The 25,945-nt window shown below is 38.4% G+C and overlaps 3 protein-coding genes across 3 annotated transcripts; 1 reads left to right on the top strand and 2 right to left on the bottom strand.

Moving 5' to 3' along the window:
• Window positions 1-1,156: 1,156 nt before the first annotated feature.
• LOC306831588 (solute carrier family 22 member 4-like) lies at window positions 1,157-13,657 on the top strand. Its single transcript, XM_079355767.1, has 10 exons — window positions 1,157-1,607; window positions 2,291-2,394; window positions 2,716-2,870; window positions 3,397-3,568; window positions 4,428-4,554; window positions 6,498-6,595; window positions 8,746-8,960; window positions 9,127-9,309; window positions 10,822-10,957; window positions 12,436-13,657. Exons 1-10 carry the CDS (start codon window positions 1,209-1,211, stop codon window positions 12,518-12,520), a joined length of 1,674 nt encoding a protein of 557 aa, XP_079211893.1. The 5' UTR covers window positions 1,157-1,208; the 3' UTR covers window positions 12,521-13,657.
• A 136-nt stretch (window positions 13,658-13,793) lies between these two features.
• LOC306831208 (organic cation/carnitine transporter 2-like) lies at window positions 13,794-17,850 on the bottom strand (the record flags this gene model as incomplete). The annotated part of the gene is made up of 10 exons (XM_079355161.1): window positions 13,794-13,933; window positions 14,064-14,246; window positions 14,476-14,690; window positions 14,822-14,922; window positions 15,062-15,194; window positions 15,312-15,483; window positions 15,907-16,061; window positions 16,183-16,286; window positions 17,135-17,317; window positions 17,644-17,850. The coding sequence occupies 10 exons, from the start codon at window positions 17,848-17,850 to the stop codon at window positions 13,794-13,796; spliced, it is 1,593 nt and encodes a 530-aa protein (XP_079211287.1).
• Window positions 17,851-20,702: 2,852 nt separating this feature from the next.
• On the bottom strand, window positions 20,703-25,257 carry LOC306831214 (solute carrier family 22 member 4-like; the record flags this gene model as incomplete). Its single annotated transcript, XM_079355172.1, has 7 exons — window positions 20,703-20,784; window positions 21,642-21,742; window positions 22,050-22,155; window positions 22,554-22,725; window positions 22,855-23,015; window positions 23,625-23,728; window positions 25,090-25,257. 7 exons carry the CDS (start codon window positions 25,255-25,257, stop codon window positions 20,703-20,705), a joined length of 894 nt encoding a protein of 297 aa, XP_079211298.1.
• Between the last annotated feature and the right edge of the window lie 688 nt (window positions 25,258-25,945).

The raw sequence follows: 25,945 nt of genomic DNA on the forward strand, positions 1-25,945 counted from the left end.
TATACTTCTGGTACATTTTGTTGTCAAAACAACACATACGGCTTTACGTGATCATGAAGTGTACTTAGTTTACAAGATAAGCAGACTTAAAAAAAGAAAAGAAAGAGAAGCATCTTCCAGTCTGCACATTTGAAAAACAACCCAGAGAACATGACAGCTATTTTAATGACTTTGCTGCTTCTTTTTTGTCATTTTAGTCAAATAAAGCATTAACATTCTGGGATTTCTCGATAATGGAATGCTGTGCTTGTGCATGAACTTTACAGTAGCCCTAATGTGCCAAAGCCCACCTTTTCAGCATGCCAGGGCCAAGGAAGTGCTTGAGCATGGATTGGAGCACTCACAATAGTCAAACAATCTGGACTTTGGGGGTGAAGGGTGCGATACAGATTGCCTAGTGTGATTGTGCCTAATGTGTGGCTTGACAATCGGTCATTAGCCAATAAAAATTGAGTCTCTGCAGGGTATTCCTGATATGGGATGTCAGTGCCACCAGTCTGTAATCTGCGGGGCTGCTGCATCTTTGGCAGAGGAACAGGGCAAGATGTTTTTCACAGCAAAGAGACAGCTTCCTAGTTGTCCCTGACCTTATTGATCATCACTCTCAGGACCCCCTGTCTCACTTCCCAAGGAGTACCATCTCTGAAAGCCCTCGTCTTTGCATTTAGGCCTTTATATGCTTTGTTATGCAAAAAAAACCAACAACAATCTTTTTATAATGAAGTACAGCAGTCTTTGCTGAGACAGTTGATGAAGTCCATGATGTACTCTGTGAGCCTTTTCAAGGTCCTTTACATGAAGCACTCAGAGTGCCTATCAGTCTGTCACCTTTACATTAGCATTCATATATATATAAACACATTCATATATATAACACAACACATAGGTGTATATATATATATATAAAAAAAGTATATATATATAGATACACCTATGTGTTGTGTGTGTGTGAGAATTTTTTATTGGGCTATTAGGTTGCATGCTACACCTGAGACCTTATAATTAATTTTAATGGAAGCCTTTTATTCTAGAGTTGGGGTTCTCCGTACTGATTAAAACTAAGTACAGCGGGGGGTTGGTGGGTGGGCGGTAATTTGTTTCTTTCACAAAACTGCTGCTTTGTAATGCGCACTTTTTAGTCCTTCGTGGATGACTACAAAGCTACCTGTGAGTTTTTGCGCCAGGTGACTCTTTCTAACAAACGCAACATGACCGACTATGAAGCAGCAACCGCCTTCATCGGGGAATGGGGACGTTTCCAACAGGAGGTGTTTTTTCTCTTATGTATGAGCGTCATCCCAAATGGCTTCACTGCCCTGTCAATCGTCTTTCTCGCGGACACGCTGCCTCATCGCTGCCTCATCCCAACACACGTGAACCTCACTGCCGCGTGGAGGAACAGCAGCATCCCGCTCGAGGTTGACAGTCTCAGCGACACGCTCGTGCCCAGCAAGTGCTCAAGATACAAACTCCAACATGTGCTGGATTTCTCGGACAGAGGCTTGTTCCCTGGAGTTGATGTTAACCTGTCAAATGTGCCGACAGAAGGCTGCTTGGACGGGTGGGAGTACGAGCGGAGCGTGTATATTTCTACTATTATATCTGAGGTTCGTGTGCCTGCTCTGTCACTGCCTTTACAAAAGGTTATAGCGCCCTAATTTTGATGCCACATTGAGTCTATCAAAGCTTAAGAAGTAAGTTTTAAATAAACATCCAAATATAACCCCAGTATGGAAAACGTTTAACGTTCTCGAGATTAATTGTATTTTAAATACAATAGATTGCCTGGGTAGCATATTGACATACTGGATGTATGAACAGGTACAGAATGCAAGTGTTAAGAGGTGTTGCAGTTGCAACCAGAGATGCACCTTTGATCTCAAGCAGCTGTATCAGATTTTTGTGGCATGAAATGAAAATTATAAGAAAGCTGTTAGAACTCACCCTGTATTTCTTGACATGCAGCCATTCTTTAGCTTGAAATGAAACAAAAGTTATTTTTTCTAACTATCAAAGTAAGTCACACAGTACTGTCCCTTTTAATATTTGTGTTGCCAATTTTCAAAATGGTCGCCATGTTGTTGCCTGGATTTCAATCAAGCTGTGATAACAAAATTGGCTTCTGAGTCTGATTAAACTCACTTCCTTAAATCAACTCTCATCCTCCTTCTTTTACATTATCATTCTTTTTTGTATTGTTTTCGTCGTTTTATTTTTGTTGTTATTCCTTGTTAAATAGCTTTGAGACTTGGACATCATTGTTATTGTGTATTTGTGTGTGTGTTTGCAGTGGGACCTAGTTTGTGATGACCGGTGGAAGAACCCTCTGACTTCTTCTATCTTCTTCATTGGAGTCCTCTCTGGATCACTTATTTCAGGACAGCTTTCTGACAGGTTATGGGCACACAATGACATGTATTATTTTAACAAAATGTACATGTCCTCATTATGTTGATACGTTAGTTGAGTGTAAAAACAGAATTGATAGAATTAGTAAGATAATGTGTGCTTAAATCAAGTGCCTACCAGATCTCAACATTGCATTAAGTCTCTTGCACTGTCAATATCTTTCATTCATTGAAGCAGTCAGGATTTGCTCCCAGGTAGAACTGATCGCTCAGATTATACTATAAACAAAAAGCTTTGAAAAAGAAAAGTTTAACATACACAGCATGCTTATTTGGTGAATTACCTGTATTTTGGTTCCATTTTCAGGTATGGGAGAAAATGTGTGTTATTTGTTGCCATTGCTGTCCAGACAGTGGCCACGTTCCTTCTGGCTTTCTCACAATCCTGGATCATGTTCTGCACCATCTATTTCATTGTTGGATTGAGCACAATCTCCAATTATGTTACTGCGTTTGTACTAGGTACTTTAGTGTCTTCTCAATGTTTCCGCTTTATATTATTCATATGATGGCGATTTTTGTCGAACATTGCACGGAATAATAGTTGTATTGCCACAAAGCTGTGCATTGTGTTTCTTCACGATTTTACAATTGGCGAAGAGCAACTCTTTCACCGGATAGATTAGCATCTGACAAGAAAAGTTTAGTAAAAAAAAAAATCTGGAGGAACATTGGGCCATCCTTGTTATTAAACGATAGTACAGTTATGTTATCTTGGAAGTGGTTGTATGGAAGTGTTAGCCATTGACAAGCAGTAGCTAATATGAGGTTAACAATGAATTCAAATGGAAAGATAATCATTCTCATATAATACAGCTTGATGTTTCTATCTGGAAGATGTTACTATCCTTTGTCTTACCAGTTGGCTAAAGCCATGAAAGACTCCTATAAATTGATGCCACTTGAAACATAGATAAATCAGTATTATATTATAACAACATTGAAGTGTCTTACCCTCAAAATAATGCTCCCTTTTTTATGTGCTTAGGAACAGAGATTTTAGGCCAACATGTTCGGACAATCTTTTCTACTGCAGGCGTGAGCCTCTTCTTTGCTGCTGGCTACATGCTGCTGCCACTGTTAGCCTTCTTCATTAGAGACTGGAAGATGCTTCTTCTTGGGCTTGCGCTGCCTGGCCTTTTCTGTATTCCTCTATGGTGGTAGGTGCGTGTGTTTGTCTGTTGGTGTTTTTTATTGTAGTAGCTAATGTTATATATCTGGTCTACTTTTGCAGCCAATTTCATAATGTGAGCCCCCTTTTTTCAGTAAATCCATTTTTAAAGGGGAGTTTAGTTGCGTTGATAATCTAGTGATTTGGTTGTGCCCCATTTTTGAAGTCTATAGTCCAAGTGGGTGGCCTGGGTTCAAGTTGGATCTGCGACCTTTCTGTATGTCATTCACTCTCTCTCTCTCTCCCAAGATCCTCTATCCACTGTCCTATCTAATAGTAATAGAGACATAAACACATTTTTTCCCAAAAGGTTTTTATTAGTTAGAGCCTGAATGTAAAAATCTCTCGCATTGGCATCTTATGGAAGCAATAATAGAATCAAAAGAAGTTTCAGGCTTTAATAAGTTCAAGACCGAGGTGTGACCCTCTCTTTTATGGAGCCAGAACAGTGATAGCTAAATGTTGGCATTAAAAATAAAATTGAAAAAACATCTGAAGTAACAAAATAAAGATTGGTGTTGAAACACTTTTGGTAGCTTTTGCATTCTTTTTTTGTTTTTCACGATGCCATTTACATTTTAGAATGACAGATCTTTTACGTTGTCAGAGGTTTTGGTTTTCGGTTCTCCATCACCTTTTTGGCGTGGAGGGGATGGGAGGGGGCAATGAGAGTGTGACTGCATATCGACGAGAATTGACTCTGAACCCGCCTTCGATCTGATATCTCTTTTTGTTAGTTCAGGTGTGCTTTCAATGCCAAATGGTATTTTCAGTGGCAACATTTAGCTGCCATTGTTCTGGCTCTCGACTCTTTCACCATCGGTCCTCTCTTTTGTGTGACGAGGCAGGTACATCCCAGAGTCTCCTCGTTGGCTGCTCTCTCAGGGTAGAGTTGAAGAAGCTGAAGCTATCATCAGAAATGCTGCTAAAAGGAACACAATTGAGGCTCCATCAGTTATCTTTTGTCCTCTGCAGGTGAGAGGACTTAATATTCTTACACATTGTCTTGAAGGTAAGTGCTATGCACTTGTCAGATTATATGTGAATTGTTTTTTGAATTTAATGATTTTTCAGCTTAATGTATGCAGTACTTAAGTCTAAGACAAGTTTCCACAAGGGGACAATGAAGTGGAGCGTACCTTATTGTATCAACCATATTGTATCAAGTTTACTTCCTAGTTTACAGTGTTAACATGGTGCAGAGGTTTGCATGTCCCGGTGAACCCTTAGGTGCCATGGCAACTGCTCGCCATCCAGTCCCTATATAAAGTAACACAGTATTTTTATGTCCAAAGTGAGAGCTATGGCTGCATACACAGCAAAAAGTCTGACATGCTCTTGTGCGTGTAGGCCTTTCTGTTTTCTACTAATTGTTTTTGTGATTTTCATGGAAAGGATCTCAAGGCAAAGCCAGGAGGAGGAGGGCATCCATTGTTGGGGCCTCAGAATTTCATCTTTGCTTTTTGTAGATGTTGTTGCTGTGTCATCAAACTGTGACTTCAACAATGCATTTGGGCGAAGTGAAACAGGAGACATAAGGGTCAGCTGAACCTGAATTGTTAGGCCATGGTCCCTCCTGTTGGGGTATGGGCTTTTGTGAAGTAAAGTAGTTCAATTATCTCGGGGTGTTTGTTAGGGTAGGTGCAGCATCAGCAGTAATGTGTGCACTTTATCGGACTGTCATGGCAAAGATGTAGCAAAGCCTGAAGGCAAATGTAAGTATAGATAAGTATGGTCCAACCCTCTGCTATGGTCAATGGGGACCAACAGAATCAGATTGCAAATACTAGCAGCCAAAACAAGTTTCCTTAGAAGGGTGGCTTGGAATGTGGAAGTCAAATATCCAGGAGAGCAAAGAGAACATCCACGGAGCTAAAAGCATTGATACTACTCCTTCCCATTGAGAGTGGCTGTGGCTTCCTTTGGAGGTTTTATGGGCATATTCAATCGGGATGAGACCCTCCGACCATACTTGAAGATTTCAGGCAGACAAGTTCCTGCAGCTTGTGTTTACTATGACACTCGTCACACCTTAAAGACCTAAGTGACTACATAGGTTTAAATCTGACTGCTACAGGAAAACTGACTCTATAACATACAAAATGTATTAAAAAAATGCTTGAATATAAAGTAGGTGTTGTCACTGATGCAGTATAACAAAGTTGACAAGCTAAGGCAGAGAATATGAAATGTGAACTAATAATTAAACTAAAGTCGGAACAATGAATGCGCTGTTAGAAAAATACAACACTTCTCTGACCCTGTAACCCTTATACCTAATCCATTACCTGGCCTGTACCTCTTTCCTTACAGAAACAAGTTATCTTTTAATGTGTTCCCTTGGCTCCTTTACTTACCAGTTTAAGTAGTGGGAGTGCAAAGACCTTTTATTGCTCACGTGTGATGTAATTATTAACTATTCAGCAGAGTGAGCACTTCTCCAAGTTACAGTTTATAGATATTTGTCTTTTATAATTGTATGGAGATATAATATGAATTGAATATTAATGTAGAAAATCCTCTAAAAAAATACTTCTAAAAATGGAAATATGACTTGTAGAGAAACTGTTAGTCAATCCAAGCAACAATATGTGTCTATTCCACCCTAAAAACAATTGTTTCAAAGGCTACTACTAATCTAACAGTAACAAAATGTGCATAAACTTTACTGAGGTAGACTTATCCTTCTAGCTGTATTTCTAATTACTACAAGTCCTTACCCCTGTTTCGTTGAACCTTTACCTCTATTAATCCTTATCCTGGCCTTTTATCCCTATATGTGTGAACTTGTGTAAATGCATGTGTTCACACAGCAAGTGGCGGTGCATTCACAATTCCCTCTCTAATTAAGTTATTTCCAGACTGATGGCTCTGCTTGTTAAGAGTTTGTTGTTCCATGTGCTCTTACTGCCTCACAGAAAGAACTTCAGTCTGATCAGAGGAAGGCCTACAACATCTGTGACCTGCTCCGCTCTCCAAACATCCGCTGGCTTTCTATCACGCTGTGGCTAGTCTGGTGAGTCCCTGCTGTCCCACCTGACCTCCACATTCAGTACAGTGACCCTGCACACACAAGAAAGCACACCTAAGCACACATGCAGACATGTGCTGGGCATACACTGTTTCAACTTGTATCCATCACCTCGACCATGTGTCAGCCTGTTTCACCAACAACAAATAATTAACTGTCAGGTGCTGTGAGGCTTGTACCAAAGATCAAAATCAGATTTATGTAACTGCACAGTATGCCGGGCTCATTTCCTGCAGCTGTAGAAGGAACTGGACATCAAGTCAACTGAAGAACACTTTTACATAACTCCACCTTTTCTCTTTCATAAACAAGGACAATCTGTTTGATTGTTTGAAAAGAAACACAAAATAATCCTCCAAACATTGAACTGCTATACAACTCCACACAAGTGGTTCACCTTATCTTCATAGTCTTGTATTTTTATACACCTGGAAGCGTTGCACCGTGTCCCATACACCTACCACTGATGTAAGAATCTCGCTCACAGGTCACAGGTCAAGTCTATCATCCACCCAGTTGATAGTTCAATAGATAAAAGCGAACACTTGAACTCTACCCTACAGTATATGCCCAGGCTGTAGCAAAGTCCTCCATGTACAGTAAGGGCCAGATTTACTAAAGGTTTGCGTGTATTAAAACGTGTGCAAACTTGATACCACCAGCAAAAAATGTGCAATCTGATTTACTAACAGCGTGCAGTGAGGATTGCGTCTTTCATATGAGCAAAACAACACGTATTGTCCAAATAGTACGTTTGCCTCAATGAATATGCAAAACGAGGCGTTTCTGCCTCAGCGTGCAAAATACTGGGAGGAGAAAATGTAAACAAGTTAAGTCAGTACACGCAATGTGATTTACCAAGCCAGGCAAAAATTGCGGCGGTTGTGACGGTGTCTGAATTTAACACCTTTGAAAAGTAACGTGCTAATCCAAGAGCCCCAGTGTTATGCACTGCAGGCTGCAGTTAGGAGGAGACATAGGCACAATAAAAGACGTGTTAACATGTTTAAATGACAGAAAAACAAATGGTATGCATTTATTTTGTATCTTGCTTCAATAATAGTTTAAAAGAAACGCCATGATTAAACTGTGAACATTCACAGCGTCTGCATTCTAAAGAATTTCAACACTGACACTTATGTCGTCCTATTTCCCTCTTCTCGCCAACATTACATTTTAAACTGGGCATTTCATTTTCTCGGGTTACGCGTCTCTGGTGCGCTCCGGAGCGCTTCTCGTCTCTTCACTCTACAGTCCCCTCCCCTGCTGCTGCGCTGTGGGACGCTTGAATGGGGGTCTCACCATGCTTGTACCCCCAACTTTAGTACCGGTTGCCATGGGATTTATGTCACAGCGCTGACCAGCTTCCAGTGCCACAGAGGTGTTTTTAATACTGAGGTTTTCTTATAAGCCACTTTTTCCTTTTGTTATATTCAGATTTATCTGCTATTACTTGATACTGGACGTTCATTTGCCTCTAACTAATACCTATTTTGCGCTTGCATTCGTCCAGCTTTCCGTCCAAACTCTCTGTGACATAAACCAGTAGAACGCGCAAAAGCCTGACAGAAATACTACCGCCTCCACAAGGTTTGCACCTGACGTCATTCACGCAAACATTCTTAGTAAATCACCCGCAAAACGCCCACAAGCCAAACGTGCAAACTTTTGTGGTGAACACGCAATTTAGTACTCTTTAATTGAGATCTTAGTAAATCTGGCCCTAAGTGTTCTGCAGGAAGCAAAGGCTGCCTGATTTAATACTATTGACCGTGCAGCCCAGAAATTCAAAACAACAAAGTGAAAGATGCTACAATGCTATGCAGTAATTAGGAAAATTAAATCCTGCATTCAGGACTGTGGGTTCACAATGTAGCCATGCACAGGTGCCTCCAACCTGCCTTCTTCATCGAAAAGGAAACAGACAAAATGCCAAACTCCAGGCTGTGAAGTGGTTGTCCACAACCAAACAGTTGACATCGCGTTCAGAACTTTCATATGGTGTGCTTGAACATATTCCTCCATATAAACACACATTAATAATTAGTTTATACTAACGAAACTCCTGCTTATCGTGTGATTACATTTTGTAAAACTCTGGAATGACTAATTGTTTCCAACCATTATCCTTACAGGAACACCGTGAACATTGGCTACTTTGCTCTTTCCCTGAACACAGCAAACCTTCACGGCAACGCATTCTTCAACTGTTTCTTGTCTGCCCTGGTAGAGATACCTGCATACATTTTGTCCTGGGTTATGTTTCGCTGGTTTTCAAGGCGCCTGAGTCTTTCCTCGACACTTTTCATGGGAGGAACGTTTCTACTCCTCATACAGCTCGTACCAGCAAGTATGACACTTGAACAGATAACTTCAAATGATAAACCCCCTGTGTTAATCCTGTTTATCTATGTAATATGATTTTATTAATACAAAGAGAAACATTTTTTGTAACTTTTATTCTATTGAGCCAGCATCTGACGTTTAGCCGCTAACACGTTATGCTTTGCCTTTAGATCAGATTTTTCTCGCCATTACACTGGAGATGATGGGGAAGTTTGCAGTGACAACAGCGTTTTCTATTGTGTATGCATACACAGCAGAGCTCTACCCGACTGTTTTAAGGAACACAGCTTTGGGAACCTGCTCCATGGCCGCCAGAGTAGGCAGCATCATTGCTCCATATTTCATATATTTAAGTAAGGATACTTTTACCTCTGCCTGAAGTACAGTAAGTTCATCTGCAGTTACTAATATGAAAGGGATACTTCACCCATTTACATGAAGCTGTGTATCATTAGAAACATGGTAGTAGTGTTGAATGGTTGTGAGTCCAACCCTCATTTTGCCCTGAGACGAGATAAATATGTTTTTCTTTGCCTGGAAGTTTTCTTCATGTGATGCAATATGACGCTTTTTGCATCACATGAACAAAACTTTCAAGCAAAGAAAAACATTTTTCTCGTCTCAGGGCAAAATGAGGGCTGGATTCATGACCATTCAACACTACTACCATGTTTCTAATGATACACAGCTTCATGTAAATGGGTGAAGTATCCCTTTAATGAGCTGTCCGTCGAACCTTTGAGTATTTAGAAAAAAACAATATGCAGCCCTTTCATTTATGTAGTTTGCACAAGCACAAAGAAGCAAAAAAAACATTCCTGATGTTGGCTGCTACATTTTGAGCTCTGTTGAATGTCTTCTTACCTTTAATACGTACATTTTATTTTCTAATAAAAAAAAAGTTCTCTTTCTTACTTACTTGAATGCCTTGAAACTTGCCTCCAAAGGAAGTCAAATAGGTTGGGTTATTTTAGATTTCTTTATTCAGGCTGAAATGAAATCTTGTGTGTCACTTTACATCTTTTTTTAATTCTACAATTCACGTGTTGTACATCAGAGACTAAATACAACACAAGGATCTGGAGAGAAGGAAACAACATAAGTCAGTGCAAACAATCTGATCAGACCCAGCTGCTGACAGGCAGTAGACAGAGGCAGAGCACAACATCGACAGCTGTTCTTGAGAGTTCAAGTGAGCTTTAAAACCACCCTACCACCAACCATCAAAATCATTGTCATCCTCATCATTAAGCTTGAAGGTGTTCAGCTTTTTTTTTTGCTGAGTACATTTACACATACAAGGAATTTGACTCCAAAGGAAATAAAACAGTAAAAAAAGAAAACATATAAGAAGTGAATTACAAATATATAAAATAGAACTTAAAAATGTCAAATATAAAAAATAATTAAAAACACAAAATGCAAAATGTACGAAAGGAGCAATAGAGTGCATGTAAGAAAATAAATACATGTATGTGATCAAACAGAGTTTAATCCCTGAAGTGTCTAATAGTCCATAGTCCGTGGATGTAATGCAAAATTGAGAAGCTGTTCTCTTGTATTTGAGTTTTCCCTGTTCCTAGCACGATCTTTACAAGGAGTAGGGGTATTTATCTGGATTGTTCGACAAATAGGCCTGGTGAGTACGATTAGCACCCAGATGGGATAGACCAGTCTTCTAAAAGCCTGAAAGCTTATAGTTCCGAGTTTCTTTAAAGATTTAGTGCAAGTAATTTACATTTCTAATGCAGCCACATTGCACTATTCTGTCATCTCTTTTGTCGTTTTGGTTTTAAATGCTCTACGGTACCCTTTTAGCCTTGCTGGCTTTTCACCACTTTCTCTCCTTTGATGTGTCGCCACAGGAAGTTATTCGGTTTCACTGCCTTACATCCTCATGGGAAGTCTCACAGCAGTGGTTGGGTTGCTGAGTCTCCTGCTGCCTGAGACCCGTGGAATGCCTCTGCCTGACACCATCACTCACATGCAACGCTTCCCCGGGTAAGACCACGCCTCCCTGTCAGGACGTTTTATTGTAGTTTAAACTGGTCTGTTTAAACTTTGGTACATGTTAATGTTAAATTGTGCTCAATTTCTGGTTAACTTAAAAAAAAAAATCTATTTAAATAAAACGATTTACATACATTTTCATTTACTTTTACAGTTTCATGTAAAAGTTTGTAATTAGTCTCCTCTAAATGCGTTAAGGATTAAGGCCATAGTTGCTTTTGGTTCCGGGATTGGATTCTTTTACCCTTATGTCTTTTATTTGTGCCTATACACACTGAAGAAAATGGTCATGGTCTAAAGCTGGCTGATATATTCTCATGACATTGTATTATGTTTAGTATGATGGCACAGTTAGTGTCAGAGGACCATGTTAAATGTACCTCTTGGTTGCGTGAATGTGCGAGTGTCTAGATTTGTATAGAGGAGAACATACAGTAACAGAGGCATACTTATGGCAGGAGACGGGGGAAACAAATACAATAGATATCCTCTCTGAATCCTATAAAATGTTCATAATTATGAGATCATATGAGTGAGATTATTCAATTTTTTCCAATTTGTGGTCACGTATTGTAGCCTTTGAGCAACTTTACATGTTAATGGATATATGCTAAGGCATTCTACAGATTCAAATTTAAAGCAACATTATTGCCTGTTTTCCCTTAAGGATTAGTATGCAACCCAGTCTTAATTTTGCACATGTCCTGCCCTCTAACAGGCGGTCTGGTCTCAGAATAAAGAGCACAGACAGGTTACAAGGTGTGTTTGCATGCAAGGCTTTCTGCCAGAAAGCCGAGCAGTGTTTCTCATTGAGGGGAATTCACAGTTTGAGAGCAGATCTTCAGAGTGCTAAGATCTTCAGAGTGCTAAGATCTTCAGAGTGCTAAGATCTTCAGAGTGCTAAGTCGTTAAGTCGATTTATGTTATATTTTGACCAAAGCACAGCACAGACCTTTCATTTGGACCACAAGGGACTGTTTGAAAAGGTGGAACAGGGGTAAAATATCTCCCCTTTAAGATACAAATGTAAGGACACATAAGATAGATAGATAGATAGATAGATAGATAGATAGATAGATAGATAGATAGATAGATAGATAGATAGATAGATAGATAGATAGATAGATACTTTATTGATCCCGAGGGAAATTCAAGTATATATAATATATAAATATTATTCAATATAATTACAACAAGCCACTATAACCAGCCCTCCTCTATTCTTTACCAAGTCCAAGAATATCTGTTAAAGTTGTGGAGTGGATGATATTGCATTTACACGTTTTGAAGGACAGATGACGTCCATAACAAATAAAAAAACAAAAAACAAAAAAAAACTCCCTTTCCTCTTGGAACCAGCAGGTGGAGCCTTAACATGCCCAGTTCTCCTACAGCAGTATTCAAAGCAGGCGTTTAGAACGTGTTTTTCTGTGATGTGTCTAACTTTATAAATGATATTTTTACATTAGATGTTGCCAGAAGAACCCCAACACATTCACCCAGGAGGAGGAAATGGAAAACCCAGTTGAAAGGAAGTCTCTGGTTGTCCAGTGAAGCTCTGATATCCTGTTTTCAATTCAATTCAGCATGTCTCTTCAACAGGACAAAACAACCTTAACATTTCTTCATATAATGCAACATGCTTTCAAAATATCTCCTCAAAACTGGAATGATGTTCCCTGTTTGGTGGTAGAGCGAAAGGAAGAGTGTGAATGTTTGTGCCAATGCAATCTACTGCTGTTACTCTTATTAATAATAATTTTTTTTCTATGCAAAATACATTTCTCGTAATTCCTTGCAAATAATTCAAGCACAATTTATATGACTACAAAAGGGTCACATTTTGTCAATGATGGTATGGAATATTTTAGACAGTCAAAGTTTTGTTTCAAAAGGCAACTCAGGTTTTGAATGTTGTTGTTTCCGAGAGAAGATTGGCCTCTTCAAGCTGTTTGGAAAAAGACAAACAAACAAAAAAACATAATTTGTTTGAGTTTAAAAGGAGCAAAATTGAAATGTCATAATGAAGATGAAGAGAGGGAGTGTTTTTGTCATTTATTAAAAAATGAATCTGTCAAATTTTATGTCATTTGTTGTTTTAAAAAAAATCAGAATCCGTTTGGTCTGTAAGGGGAAAACCCTGAAAGCATAGAAAAATAACTTGTGTCTAAGTTATGAAGGTGATATATGTAAAACCAACCAGTCGAGACATAATTTTCCTGTCCTTAAGAAGATACATTTATACAGAAACTTACATAAACACATAAAACCAAGTGAAACATTAAGAAAGACATTTTAACCTATAAGGACTTCCGCAGAGTTGATTTTTTTTTACAAAGCATTTTTACAGTTCATTAAATCTATTTTAGTATTTGTGCATGTACATTTTTAAGTATAACATACTGTCTTAAAAATCAAAGACTTCCATTTTTGAAAACATACAGTATCTGACTTGTGTACCTTTACATTACTTTTTTTTTAAAAATAAATCCACACCTTCACTATGAAGAATATAAATAAAATACAAAGCTGAGCAAAGGAACAGCGAAGATACTACGATGTTAAACATCCGCAGAGGCACGTTGAAATGTGAAATTGACAATGCTAATGACAGGAATCAACGAAGCTCTCACGAATAATCTAAACTTGGTGCCTAAAGGGTGATTACCGAATAATTCTAGACTTTATACAACATTTCATTAAATCATTAAAGAGAGAATGATCACTGTCTCAAAGTTTGAAATCCACACACGTAATCATTATTAAATGATCAAACTATGATCAACTATTGATAGAGGAGAAGTTTATAATATAGTCTTCAAACAACCTACCCTTTTCTCTTATGCATCTGTTGAATAGTTTCAGGGAGAGGTCGCCTAAAGCTCTCTGGCAGGAAGAGAGCAGCAAAGGCTGACACAACAGACAGAGTCCCCAAAATGATGTATGGAAGGTACCTAGAGTACACGCCTGAGCAAGGAGAGGAAGCAATGAGGATGAGAGAGAAACATAACAACATGGATTAAAATTGAACAATCCACTTGAATTCAAAGGTTAGGTAAAGTAGCTGTCATTACTATTGAGATTAATGTGTACTTACTCAGCTGTAATAAAAAAGGTGCAATGGAGCTGCCCACTTTGCTAACAGTGTTGCATGTTCCAGTCGCAGTGTTCCTGAGCACTGTCGGGTATAGCTCTGCTGTGTAGCTATAGATCAGGGATGTTCCACTGGTAATACCAAATTTCCCCAGCATCTCCAATGCAACAGAGAGACTTGGTAAACCTTAAAAGTAAAAAATGGTTTGTGGGGGAATTTTCAGGATGCCGTACCTTATTCCTCTTTTAAAGTTCATTCATAACAGATCAAATATCTCCCTCAACAGTAACTTTTTTTAAAATTTCAGATTACATGAGGTGTGCACCGCTCAATCTCAATCTCTTTTTTAAAAACCTGATGATATTTGCTTTAAAAAAAAAAATCAACATCTACATGTAGACACACTACTGCTTACTTTTTGGTATCAGTTGAATCAAGAACAGAGAGACTCCTCCGAGGAGCAGGACACAGATAATAGACACTCTGCGTGGAATGTAACGAAGGGCAAGCCAGCAGGATATGTAGGCTGGTACCTCTATAGCAGCTGAAATGAAGCAGCTGAGATAGGCGTCAGCATGAAGCCGAGATGTGTTCAGGGACAGGCCAAAGTATCCAGTACTCAGGGTAAACCTGGGGAGATGCAGGCAATAGAAATGTTTGAATGGTATAATCAAACTTAAGGTAAACTATAGGATGATAAGCAACTTTTCATTATTTAATGTATTGATTTGATGTTAGACATGCGTAGACTGGATACTTACCACACAAGACACACGATCACAGTTGTGTTTCTGATGTTGCTTGTTCTCAGCAGACTGAATACATTGTGATGTTCCGTTGGTTGTGTCTTTACCTCATCAGCCTGCAAGATAAATAACCTCTGACTCATCTTATTTTGCCTTTCCCAGTATATTTGGTGCAGACATTTCAGTAAAAATATACAAACAATGTTTGTATTATCAAGCACACATGCTTAAGTAGTTTAAGCTACGCAGACTTACAAGTGAGCTGCTTTTGTCAAAAATGACCTGTGGAGCCTCAACTTTGTTCCATCTAGCAGCTTTTCTGACTATGGCCTCAGCCTCCTCTACTCTCCCCTGACTGAGTAGCCATCTGGGCGATTCTGGGATGAGCCTACCACGATAAAGAAAAATAAGTTGCAACAGGTCTGCTTCCTCACGAGAACAAAATCACAAGGGATGTTACTGTACTCCATATATGTTTATGATTCATGGTAAGAATACAACCTACCACCAGAGAGGGAGGTAGGCCAGGCCGGGCAAAGACAAAGCCAACAGGAGAGATTTCCAGTTTCTTAAATAGTAAGCAAAGAGGGGCAGCATCATGTAGCCAACAGAATAGCCCAGACATATCCCAACAGATGTGAATACCACTCGCACATTGCCTGTCAAAATCTCAGTACCTGCCAATAAAAAGAAAAGGAGAGAGATTAAAGGCAAAAGTGTTGGTAATGTTTTGTACATACAAGACACCTAAAAGACTGATTCTGTTCAAAATTAGCATGAATTGGAAATCTCTCTCTATTTTATTTTATTTTTTAAAGCCTTATGCAGTGTCAGCAGATGACTGTTCATTATGAGCCTGGTGTTGCCTGAGATTTCAGGATCTCAAAAAGACATTTTCTCTTGCCACTGTAACTCAAGCTAAATTTTGTTAAGTGCTCTGACGTGAAAATGGATTAACTCTGATCTTTGTAACATAGCAATGAGTAAAGTTTTTGACCAGTTTATTGAGAAGTGTCTCTCAATAGCATTTTTTATGAAATGGTGCGATACAAACACAGACCGATAGAATTTAAGATTGAGTACGAGATGTTCACATATACCCAGAACAAAACCAGACACATAGTTGGACATCTGTCCCATTCCAGCGATAAAGAGGAGGACACACAGCGACTCCCAAGAAGGCGAGAAGATTTGGGCAAAGGTAAAAATGGTTTGAACCGCCATGGTTGCAAAGAGAACAGGCTTTCTACCAAACCTAAAATAAAAGGCAAAAAATAATAAAAGAGAAACAAAGTGATTCAAGTTCAAATACTAAAATAAAGGATCACATGATTCATATGAGGGTTTTAGAAATACATGCATGGTAAAAGCTTTACCTGTCTGAGACCTGTCCTGAGATGAAGGATCCAGTAATAACACCCAGGAAGATGACAGTGGAGGTGAACGGCTGCTTCCATTGCTCACTGCACACCAGGTCAAACTTAAACAATTCAACAATTATTCAATTCAAATAACTGTATTTATCCGTTTAGCTGTGTAAAAAAGCATCAGTGAGCACACAGCTCACGTGAATGACAGCACAGCGCAAAAACACACCTACACACAACATCCAAAGTGCAATAAAAGAGAAACGAGTGAAACTTGTACGCCTGAACAAAAGAGGACGGATAAGTAATAAATAATGCTAAAGATTTAAGGGTTAAAAACCCCCCCACTGATGGTAACTTATCAGATGCGTTAAAAGCATGATATATAAGTCTTGGATAGTGTTATGAAGGTTAAAAAGGGAGGTGTTAGTATAAATCAATAGATCAGCCAAACATGAGTCTGATGGATGCTGTCACAAAGCTTGAAATGGCTCTCTAAATCCCGAATAATAACAAACTTTATTTATATAGCACCTTTCCAAAACAGGGTTTACAAAGTGCTTCAAGGGATAAAACGACAGAGTCATAAGTGTTAATCATACAGAAACAATATAGGTAGAAAATTAAAAGTAAAACATATAACAATATTAAAAGTAATAACATATAATAATACAAATAATTGAAATAAGGTGTGGTTTGAACATGTGGCCTGAGGGTAAACTGTTATAGATTAGAAAGTGTGTGTGTTCTGTCTGAGGCTATTGTGTAATCCCTTTAGGTTTGTTCTACTGCTTTAAATGTTGATCAGTGGTTCCTGTTGCTGTACTTTTTTTTTACTGCTTAGCTATGATACTGTAAAATGGATTGCAATGAATGCTATACAAGGACCCAAACCAGGTTGTTTATTAAAAGTTAAAACTGTTGCTTCTTAAACTAGACAAATGTAGATCTGGACGTGCACCTCAGAGACAATCGTTGACTGGTAGATTTCTTTGCTGTAGTTCCACCCGTCCACACAGCTCTCCTTCTCTAGCTGGGTGAGGTTAACATCTCTGCCAGGAATTAATCCCAAAGAAGAGAGATTTTTGACCACATCCAGTCTGTATCTGCTGCAGCTACTTCGCTCCTCTTCTCCATCTGTCACCTCACAGTCACATGCACACAACCCTTATTAGTAATATTATTGAACAAATAACTTAAACTTGATATAGCCACATAATCCTGGCCACTCTGGGCCACAGGAGTTAGCTCAAAACCTAAGGCAGATGTAGAACAAACAGTAACTAAAATAAAAATGCTAAAGAATTGACCAAATATTAAAAATGAATGTTATTTCTGGGAAAAATATACATTAAGAACAACTGCAGTTCATACATCTATTTTCTCATCTAGTATCCATTTTGTTGTTCTTAAAGAAGTAATAATGAAAAATCTCCTGTTCTATTATTATCGTTGTATTTTTTTTGTTACCTCCATTGGGATAACAGCATTGAGCCAATCTTCAGTGAGATTGGACTTTGGAATCAAGCAGTAGTGGCGTGGAATGTCTACAAGGAATACAACTGAGAAAATTCCAGACCCATTGGGTATGATGCTGGCAACAAGCACAAAGAAGACAACCTGCTGGAAACATCCCCACTGACCCAGAAATGCGGTGGACTCATCATAATCCTTCATTGTATAATCCTTTCAGGTGTCCTTCACAGTTGTTCTTGCCTTTTCTATTGTGAACACGTTTGCCTTCAACTCAACAGACAAGTCGCCACACCCTCGTGGTAAAGAGTTTGTCATAACTTGTTTATAGCTGAGGGTTACAGTGCAACACATCACGACTGAAACCTGACACTGTTGTTATATTCGAAAGATTTCTCTGCCAAAAGGTGAATTCATGACACATACACAGCTTCAATACGGCTGGGTTTTGTAACCAGGTGAGGAAGAATAGACCGAGAAAATCAATCTACAAGACAATGCCAAGAAAACACAGTGTAAATTGACTCTCAGAGCTCCATATGTGGAATATCCTTCTGAAACTTATTTTACACCTGCTCCTGACAAATAATTAAAGGAGAGTTAACAATGCGTATCGGACTTTGGAAACGGATCATCAGTTTTTGGTCTTACTTGACTCTTCAAACTTCAGCTATCTAAAGATTGCATGGGTAATAAAACTCCAAATCCTAAGTGCTGACGAAAAAAAAATCCTTGTCTCAGGCCTTTACAAAAAAAACAACAGCGTAGCAACTTTTGCGAGACATTGATTAACAACTTTTTTTAGTAAAAGAAATATACCTTTGAAATCTGCAGATCACTGATGAAGTTTCAAAATTGATTAATTTTTGGATTTTTTCTTTGTTTATTAAACGTGCAAAATACACACAGAAAAAAGTACAAGTGCTACAAATAATGATCAATAAATGAACTATTAAATGAACAGCAGAGAATCATATTGGACTGTCCAGGAGCACAGAGGTATTTGGGGGTTCTTGTCCAGGGATGCATGAACACTGTAATCTGTTGTATGAGGAAAAAGGAAAACATTAATGTGTCGAATATTCTTAATATGATATAGGGCTAAAACAGGCTGTCAAATAGCTGCACTTATTCAATTGGCTGATGTGACTTTCTCAGATTATACTGGACCGTGATTGTTGTTTGTTTTTAAATATATTTGTCATGTCAAGCTCTGTGTCCTAGTTTTACATTTTATTTTCTACATTTGTTACTTCCTGTTTTGTGTCACTAACCTCTCCTCTCATTTCAGATCCTTCACTTCCTGTCCTCATGTGTCTACTGCTTGTCTGATTGTCTGCCCCGCCCTGATTGTTCCCAGCTGCGTCTCATTTGTCTTCCCCTCACCTGAGTATTTAGTCTGTTGTTTTTCTTTCCTCCGTGCCAGTTCGTCTTTAACCCTCGTGTAAAGTGTACAATCCTTTTGTTTCTGCTCTGAAAGTAAAGACTTCCTTTTGTTTTAAATATTTTTTCCAATTGAAGTATAATATTATGCTCACAAAGATCTATTGTGATATTCTACTTCTATTATGTTCTGCTACGTAATACCAGTGCTGCAGTCTTCCTCATTTTGACTAAATAAAAACACTTCATCCAGCAAAAACATGCATGTCACATCTTTATTTTCTTATTCCAACAACAGAACAAACTTTAGACATATGCTTGCACATATGTCTGTGTTTGAAAACCTTTAAAGTAATAAGTTAACAGCTGATCACATGTTTTGGCAACATATCCCATTCAAAGTTCTCAATGGAAATTTAATTTCTTTGATCCTAAATATTAAAACTTTTGTGGTCCACTTTTAAGAAGTTACACAGGCAGTGAAATGATATCTTCGTGAAATCACTTTATCACTCAAAGGTTTCTCATGATCATGAAACACAATCCTTTAGGATGATTTGAAAACTACGTTAGCACTGAGAAGACTCGTAAAAAAAATGGTTCTATTCTAAAGCAGCCATACCTTTCTCTTTGATGCATCTGTTGAATAGTTTCAGGGAGAGGTTTTCCAAAACTCTCCGGCAGGAAGAGCGTGGCAAACGCAGACACAGCAGCCAGAGTCCCCATTATGATATAAGGAAGGTATTTAAAGTATCCACCTTAAATAGGAGAATAGAGGGATTAAATGAGAGAAAAGAGCTGTGTCCATGTGAACTAGCAAACTATTAAATATTGTGGCATTATCATATATGCTATGTGTGTGGTGGATTCATTGGCCTTCATTCACCAAAATGACTCTCTGTCAGATTCAACTTCAATGACTGAATTGTGCGCCTCTGTGTTTTTATTGCCTTGTGCCCATAAGTAGAAAGTACATTCTTGTTGTTATTAGCATAAGTGACTGCCCAAAAATGCCCATAAAATGTATCTGCATATACAGAGAAACACATTTGATCCCAAACAATAAAGGTTGGGGTGATGGCTATCAAATGGCTGAAGGCCTAACAGTTCTGACACGGAACAATGCGACCACACTGGGTCTTACATAAGCATGGTTTTGGCTTTACTTTAGGCAATCATTGTAGCTCTCCCTACTGACTTTCAGTACTGTAGGCCATACAGCCCGCTTCCTCCATGTTGACAAATGGAACTTTGGATAAGCAATAAAATCACCGCACGCTCAAATCAATGATCCCTTTTTTGTCAGTATATTCTTATTATGCTTATGTTAGACCCAGTGTTCACTTTCTTTGAAGCTTAGTTTAAATGAGTTATTTAATGCTGTAAAAAGGGTCGACATGCCACAATTGACAGTCTGATGACACATTTGGCTCCTGCTGCACAGTGTTTTCTGGATTAGCAGAGAAGATTCCAGGAATGTATGGAGGATAATAAAACAAAAACATGAGGGTCACTAAACTTTCCAGAAGTATTGAGCATCAGCTTCATACCCCATTCATGAATCTTTATGTCAGGTATCTGTTATTTCATCAGTTAGGTCACTGTGTGTTTAAACAAATCTTTAAAACCTCTTACAAAACTTGGGGTTCCTGTAGCGTATCACTACAACTGCTTCATGAGCAACTGATGTATGGGTCAGCGTGGAGCTGGGATGTGTTGAAAGATAGGCCATAGTATCCAATAAGCGCAGTGAACCTGAGGGAGAGGATGTTACAAACACAGAGCAGAGATGTTTTCATGGGACTCTGCACAGAAAAGGCATCTTCTGAAACCTACTTCTTGAACATTGGACAAAGGGATTAACAAAAAATTGTGTATATAATTACAAAAATATTAATATGAGCAGACATTTTCATTTTGGAGAACAGATTTGTATCTCCATGTGGGCAGAATACTTCTTTTGTTATCACTGAAAAGATGAATGCATGTGACAATCCTTTCTTCTTTTTAAAAAAACAAAAACAAATATCTGTGTTCTCTTGGAAGGGCTCCATGTAAAAATATCACATTGGAGATCTTTCCCACACACGTTCATGTGACACACAAATGCAGCTTAAAGCTTTCCTTTTAAAATGCGTATCCTATCTGTTAATAGTCACTTGGAGTTATTGCAAAGTGTTATAAGTGTGAAAAGTGGCTTGCATGTAACAAAGTGGGCACAGCTGGGTATAAGCTAACAAGTGAATCATTGCCTGAATTTTCAGTTTTGAGGCTTCTCGGTAGATATGACCCAAAGAGTCCAAAGAAGAGTTGGGTTTGGTTTCAATGCCAAACATTCTTTCAGTATAATTTAGTCAAATGCCTACGTGCAAATTTTTTTTTAATAAAACCATTTAGTAAAGGCCTTATCCAAACCCTGTACATGCCAACATTAAAAAAAAGACCGAAAAGGAGTTCACAAAATGTGTCAAGTAAAAACTAAGTTTATAATCTCTGAGCCTGCCCCTGTGCACTGCTTATATTTTGTCCTGTTGGTGAAGATTGTCCTTTTATGTCATTTTTGTCCATTAGAACACTATGGGGAGTTTGGGTGCTTTTCCTGTTTTACTTACGACACCAAGCAAAGAATAAGAGTCATGACTCTGATATGTCTTTTCCTCAGCAGGTCCAACACACTGCAGTGCTCTTTAGGGTTGGATTTTGTCTTACTAACCTGAAACAAGACACACAACAAAATGTCATCATCTGCTTGTAATTCTTTTCTTAGAAGCTAAATGTAAATAATGTTAAATGAATACCAAAGAAATGTGATTTTCAAAGATCAATGCATTAACAATATCATAATGTTTGCATGTTGTCAGTATTATTTAGTCAATTGTTTCCTAAATAGTATTAAGTTTTAATAGCTGACAGAAAACATACTCTGTCTTCTCTTTTGACTGTTCATATGTTCGTGTCCACGGCTTTCCAAATATTACTCAGAACTTTCAGATAAAATAACACTTACACTGTAATATCACCCTCGGAGCCTGGACTTTATTCCACCTAGCAGCCTTTCTCACTATGGCTTCAGCTTCTTCCACCCTTCCCTGAGAGAGCAGCCAGCGAGAAGACTCTGGGATGAACCTGTCTCGTAACACAGCAAAGACTTTACATCTGATGAACCAAGAGGAAGTAGGTTTATACTTCTCTTAGGAAACAATTGGTGTGTAATATTAATTATTATGATCAAATCTTAAACTACTGATGGAGGGATACGGATACAGAGGGGGTGCAGTAACTTCAATTTTGTATGCTTTTTCATTTGGACACTTAAACTCCCACAATGAAAAATGTTAAACCGGAGCAGCCTTTAATTTGTTTGCTCTTCATTCATTTTTGAAAGTGGTTTCAACTACCTGTTTAAGTATTCAAAACAGATTAAGTCTGTCTACCATTTGTAAAACAGCCATGCAGCATTAAACGGAATCCCCTTTAATGTTGAATCAATGTCGGATAATATTCCTGTAGTAAGTGCATCTCACCACCAGAGGGGGAGATAGATCAGACTTGGCACGGACAAAGCCAACAGCAGAGATTTCCAATCCCTCAAAAAGTAAGCAAAGAGAGGCAACATCATGTAGCCGATGGCAAAGCCTAAACATGTACCCAAAGACGAGTATAGGACTCGCACATTTCCAGTGAAGGTCTCAGCACCTGCAGACAGATAAAAAGTCATGTAATGAATAAGTGAAATAAAATACATGTTTTCAGTTTTCAAAATATATTTTTAATCGGACATATTAGTTAAACGGTTGAGAAAATTAGATAGAATACAATCTGTACATTTCCCCAGCACTAAAGCACCTATAAAGTTGGACATCTGCCCCAAACCATTCAAGAAGAGGAGGATGGTAAACATAGTCCATGACACGGAGAACATCTGAATGAAGGTAAATACTGTCTGAATGGCCATTGTTGCAAAAAGCACCGGTTTCCTTCCAAATCTATAAAGAAGTTAAAAACAGGTCAAATAGAGATGAGAAAATCTAAATACATGAACAAAGTATTGTTTTCCATTTACACTTCCCCTTCACAGGTTGGAGATCTAGTCCCAAGATGTGCTCAACACTAACATGCTCACTCTTGAACTGTAAAGAATAATAAATAATTGGATACAACTTCTCAACAAACAGAGTTAATCAGCATTATTTGAGCTATGACACTAACACTACTAACACCAAAGTATTTGTAACTGGTAAATGCAGCTGAAAGCAGTTGTGTAAAAAAAAAGTCCACCTTTTCCCCTGAAATTGTCTGGAGTAGAAGTATAAAGCAGCACAATGACTAATATCATGTGTTATACTGTAGTGCTTGGCACATAAATACAAAGGACAACACAAATGATGTCTTTCTTTGCAACTCTTCATAGATTATTTGTTATGGCCTGCCTAACGTTTTGTAGCTTGAGATATTTACCGTGTAAGAACAAATTGTGATGCTAGCACCAAAGAAGACGTTGCCATACATGGTGCATTTAGAAAAGTGAGCCCAATAAGCAGTGCATGTAATCTGTATACCATTTTAAATCACATGGAGCTGTTCTCTTTAATTACCTGTCTGCAATCTGTCCTGAGAAGAAGGATCCAAAAACAACTCCGATGAAGAAAATTGTGGAGGTGAACGGCTGCTTCCACTGCTCACTGCACACCAGGTCAAACTGATATATCAGAAATAAAATAAATAAGGATAAACACACACATTCATTATTATACATGCATGTTGATATTCATTGACAATGTTTGACTGAACACATTTATGTGTTCTCTGAAGCTGGTTCTTTTTTTCAGAATTATTTTCAGCCTTCCTCATAATCTTAGTTCTCAGGGTTAGGGTTATACAGTATATATACTTTGTTGAACTTAGTCAGATGACTATTTATCATAGTAAGCTGTTCCATAATGTGCTCCCTTTAAATGACAAATAGGGTGATCATAATGTTGATCGCCTACAGGAGAATCTCGCAGTAACCTCCAACAGTGGTCCAAGTTGAAGAGTCACTGATAGATTTCTGTTTGATGTAATCAGTTAGAGGAGGTGGAGCCAGTCCATTTAGGACTTCATTCACCAAACAGACAGTTTCATCTTTTTGGAAGTTGTCAAAGCTTCATAGCTTGTATTTATGAAATATGTTGAAATGGTGATGCGAGAAGGGTTTTTCTCTTTCGCATGCAGGTTTCAATGGTGTTGCTGATTAAAGTGACCAACTGGTTATGCATGAGGCAAAATTTCAGCAAATACATCAAGCTCCTTCAGTCAAAAATGTCCTCATTTGCTTTGAATTATACAGCTTAAATTAGACATCAAGGATGATCCCCATTGACAAGCCCTAGCCCTCAAGACCTTATATATTGAATACATTTTCTGTAGTGTATTTTTAAATCAATGCTATAGCTTAAACCATGTGCGGGTTCTTCAGAAAATAAATTACCCTGTTAATAAAAATCTGTTGAATTTATTCTGTTTTCACGATCTGTGTAAAATCTAGTAAACTGGGTTACAATCAAATCTTCACCTCTTTCATTTTAGCGCACACACAAGAGTTACATGGAAGGAAGCAGAAAACATCTGCAAATAAAATCACAGACTGGCAAGACTAGATGAGCAGGCTGATTAACACCCACAAACAGGATTTTTTATGGGCCATGTCTAACCAGTCGGGCCATAAGTTAACAAAAGGTTTTGTAGATGAAAGATGACACGCCGTGGCAGAAAGCGTGTGTGTCCGTTTGTGGGATATCATGCCACTTGGTTGACTTTTCACTTTGCAAACAATCTTAAGGCATCCAAAGGCTAGGAAAAAGAGCTTACATTTAGTAAGCATAATAGTGGAAAGGAATGTAACACGCACACACACAGGTAGGAAGAGGGCTGATGCAGTGCTCATTCAGACACAGCAAAAGGATCAGAATAGGAACATGCAGATACTGTAAAATGACTGAGGAATAGGGGGGAAATTTGGGGGACTGATCGGAAAAACTAAATATGATAGCATTTTTACAGTTTCACATATGCAGTTACCTCAGAGACAATGGTAGACTGGTAGATGTCTTTGCTGTAGCTCCACCCATCCACACAGCCCTCCTGCTCCACTTCTGTGAGGTTAATATCCTTGCCAGGACGGAAACCCTGTGCAGAGAGGTTTTTGACCACACCCAGCTTGTATCTGCTGCAAGTACTCCGCTCCATTTCCCCATTTATCAACTAATGGAAAAAAATGACAGATACTCGATTTGTGAAGAGACATGTATTTTTTTGTGCAAAATATTTGTATATAAAGCTATCATCTGCAAGTCTGTTGATTTTATTTGCTGCACTGCTACAAAAAAAGCAATTTTTTTTTTTTTTTTATAAAATGAAATTACACTCACAACAGACAGACAGCAATTGAAATAATAAAAAAACAGTTAAAAGCCATTATAAAAAAACAGTTACAAGTGGAGGAGGTTGTCTCATGTGTTCTCAGCCTGGATTTAAAAGCGTTTAAAGAAATCAGTTAAGTTATTTCCAAGTCTTTTTGCAGCATGTTCCATGTGGAAGGCGCAGAGTGGACGCCCTTTTTCCCAGTTCTGCTCCGGGCAAATGGAACAGAAAGCAACAATTTATCATTTGAACTTAAACTGTAAGAATCAACACTTCTCTGTGTGATTAGGTTGCAGATGTAGGAGGGGAGTGGCCCAAGTATGGCCTTGTAAATAAAAATGAACCAGTGTCCCAGCCTCCTGGTGGACAAAGAAGGCCATCCCACGAGAGAATACAGTTCACAATTATGGGTCCAGGCTCAACAGTTAATAATGAACCTCAGAGAAGCATGATAAACAACGTCAATCTTACTTAGGCATTTAGCTAAGGCATTCATATATCAGGTCTCCATAAT

Source organism: Symphodus melops, assembly GCF_947650265.1.
Source record: "Symphodus melops genome assembly, chromosome: 11".
NCBI lineage: Eukaryota > Metazoa > Chordata > Actinopteri > Labriformes > Labridae > Symphodus > Symphodus melops.